Source organism: Pseudorasbora parva, chromosome 13 (assembly GCF_024679245.1).
Source record: "Pseudorasbora parva isolate DD20220531a chromosome 13, ASM2467924v1, whole genome shotgun sequence".
Taxonomy (NCBI): Eukaryota; Metazoa; Chordata; class Actinopteri; order Cypriniformes; family Gobionidae; genus Pseudorasbora; species Pseudorasbora parva.
The window spans coordinates 9,754,857-9,757,521 of NC_090184.1; the positions used below are offsets into that span (position 1 = coordinate 9,754,857).

The 2,665-nt window shown below is 38.3% G+C and overlaps 1 protein-coding gene across 1 annotated transcript; it reads left to right on the forward strand.

Moving 5' to 3' along the window:
- The first annotated feature begins 877 nt into the window (after positions 1-877).
- nppal (natriuretic peptide A-like) lies at positions 878-2,106 on the forward strand. The gene is made up of 2 exons (XM_067412499.1): positions 878-1,198; positions 1,276-2,106. The coding sequence occupies exons 1-2, from the start codon at positions 1,115-1,117 to the stop codon at positions 1,576-1,578; spliced, it is 387 nt and encodes a 128-aa protein (XP_067268600.1). The 5' UTR covers positions 878-1,114; the 3' UTR covers positions 1,579-2,106.
- The last annotated feature ends 559 nt before the right edge of the window (positions 2,107-2,665 follow it).

The window sequence follows — 2,665 nt, forward strand, 5'->3', positions numbered from 1 at the left end:
AATACTCCGTAATTTTTGGTCATACAGATAAATGTGAGACATAATTATAAACTATAAATTGTCTACGTTTATTTGTGTACACTCACATAACAACAAAACTTTGTGCTTTAGTAAAATAAATAAAAAAGGTGCGCTTTCTATCTGCGAGAATCTGAAACTCGGTGAATACATGACATAAACATGAACGTCTAATGAAAGCTTGAAATCGCTAGATTTAAATCAAATAATTCACATTTTATAGTGAATTGTGGAGCTCGCTGGCATAGAGCGGAATATCTAGCGCAGCGTCACGCAACTGTGCTCCGCTCACATGCTGAAAAAGGTGGTCAGTAGCCTATCCTAAGCGTGACGGTAGAGCGCGACAGCCGTGTGAAATCTGAAACAAGTGCTTTTCATTTGAAATGTGAGTGTCACAATATTCTGTGGAGTCACTTTGTCGCCAGGGGCACGTTTGCAATGTGGGCATGGGCCCGTGTGCGCTGCGGGCCCCCCTGCCGCACGGGCCCCAGTGCGACTGCACTGCCTGCACTGTCTATAGTTACGCCCCTGACCCTAACTAGAAAGAACCCAGCTGAAACTTTTTTTAATTATTATCTACAGTTTTAAAAATAAATGTTCTTCATTAACATCAATGATTCTACTGAGAACCTTTAAACTTTTCGATTATTTAAATATAAGACTTTTTTTAAGTGCTGTTCACTGAAAGGTAATTTGGGGAACCAAAATGGTTCTTCTATGGCATTGCCGCGGAGAAAAAATAAATAAATAAATAAAAAACTTTTAGAACCTTTATTTTTAAGAGTGTCAGTGCGCATTTGAGGCTAGAGTAGTCCACCTCCATGACACGAGATGATGTTCTCACTTGACACAATGCATTGACAATTTAGAGGAGGCTCCTGCACGTCACCGATTTAACGATCGTTAAACGACGTGGGATCTTGATGAAAATGAAGAGCCCTCCCCGTAGGGTCTGCTGGATTTTCCTGGGTGACCGTGACGAAATCAGCCAAATAAAAGAGCGCACCTGGACACGGTGCTTGGGTACGAGCGAAGAGTAAACAGAGCCGCGCGCAGATCCCGCAGAAGAGCTGCTCTCCAGAACACCTCAACAACAATGATCGCCAACATCTCGATTTTCTGCGTGTCTTCACTCCTACTTTTGAACTTGGTCGGTGCCAAACCAGTTTCCAGTTTACAGGTGAGTTTTTTTCAGTCTTGGCTCACAACTTTTAAACCTTTATTAGACCCTCACTAATCATATGCATTTGACAGCAGAGTCTTAAGCAGCTGTTAGATGATGAAGTCAACACGCCGTTTGTGGATTCCGATGAGTCGACGATGGAGCAGAAAGATGCGAGAGCGGAGAAGAGCGCGTTGGACGAGCGAGCGGAGCGACTGTGGGAATCAGACGCGCGCAATTCGGCGCTGGCAGGGAAAGATGGAGCGTTCGAGCGTCTCCTAGGTGACTTACTGTCCACATCCAAGCGCTCATGGAGTCGATTCAAGAAAGGCGGACTGAGGAGCTGCTTTGGGGTGAGACTCGAAAGAATCGGGTCTTTTAGCGGGCTCGGGTGTTAAGCGAAGGTATGTTAGGGGATGAGATTTAAACATCGGAAATTGTTCAAACGCGTATTAGAAATAAAATAAGCCATGTCTTATTACTTCATCTCATGTCACTTCTTGCAGGTTGGGACTTGAAATAACCTACTTGACACACTTTGGCAGCAAATCTTCGATTTAAAAAAAAACTAAGAAAGAAGAAGGGGTGTTGACTGCAAGTTTACCATTTGTGTTAATGTGATCCTGTATGTGTTGGTCATTATTTATTAAAGATTTAGAAATGTAAATAGTTTGTATTTGGAGATTCCATGACTGCTGCTTTGTACTTACTGTTCGACTGTTTTGTTTATTATTATTTATTTATTTATTATTATTATTTATGTCCTCTCTTAATCCACTCGTATACATAATGTATATTGCTGCAAAATAAATATTTTGCATAACATGTGTGTCAATGTGGTCTAAAGCTGTGAGTAAATTTAAGTGTAAAGTACTGCGTATGTTCATGTCCATGTGCAAGAGACAGAAATCCAAAACTTAAACAGCATTTCGCTCCCTGGTGAGGTGTTTCAAGTTTCATCATACTTTTATAGTATTGATTTCATAACCAATCAGTGATTCAAAAGTTATACTTAGTGGGTAAAATGATCCATTTATACTGGATCATAATGCAAATAAATACAATCCTTCTTATTTATTTGCATGACTGAAACATTTGGGTTACATGATAAACCTTTTTATAGTGTATGCTGGAACTATTGTTCACTTTATTGTGATCACTTGGATAATGTATTGATATAATTAATTATATATATTTATATAATTAATTCAATAAATATCTAGTGAGATCTTATGTAGCCTATTTTTAAAAAAAATATAATTTATTTGTGACCCAGTGTGCCCAGAAACAAAATTCTAGCTTTATACAGAAAATTAGAATAGCTAATACATAACTTGCTACTGAATATTTATGAAATATCATCTTCTTTCACAATTAAAAGACCTTATTATTATTTTTATTATTATTAATATATTTTAAGTGTTTAAGTGTATTAAGCTAAATTAGTCCAACACCGTGGTACAATAAGCACACTTGGGCTCTTAA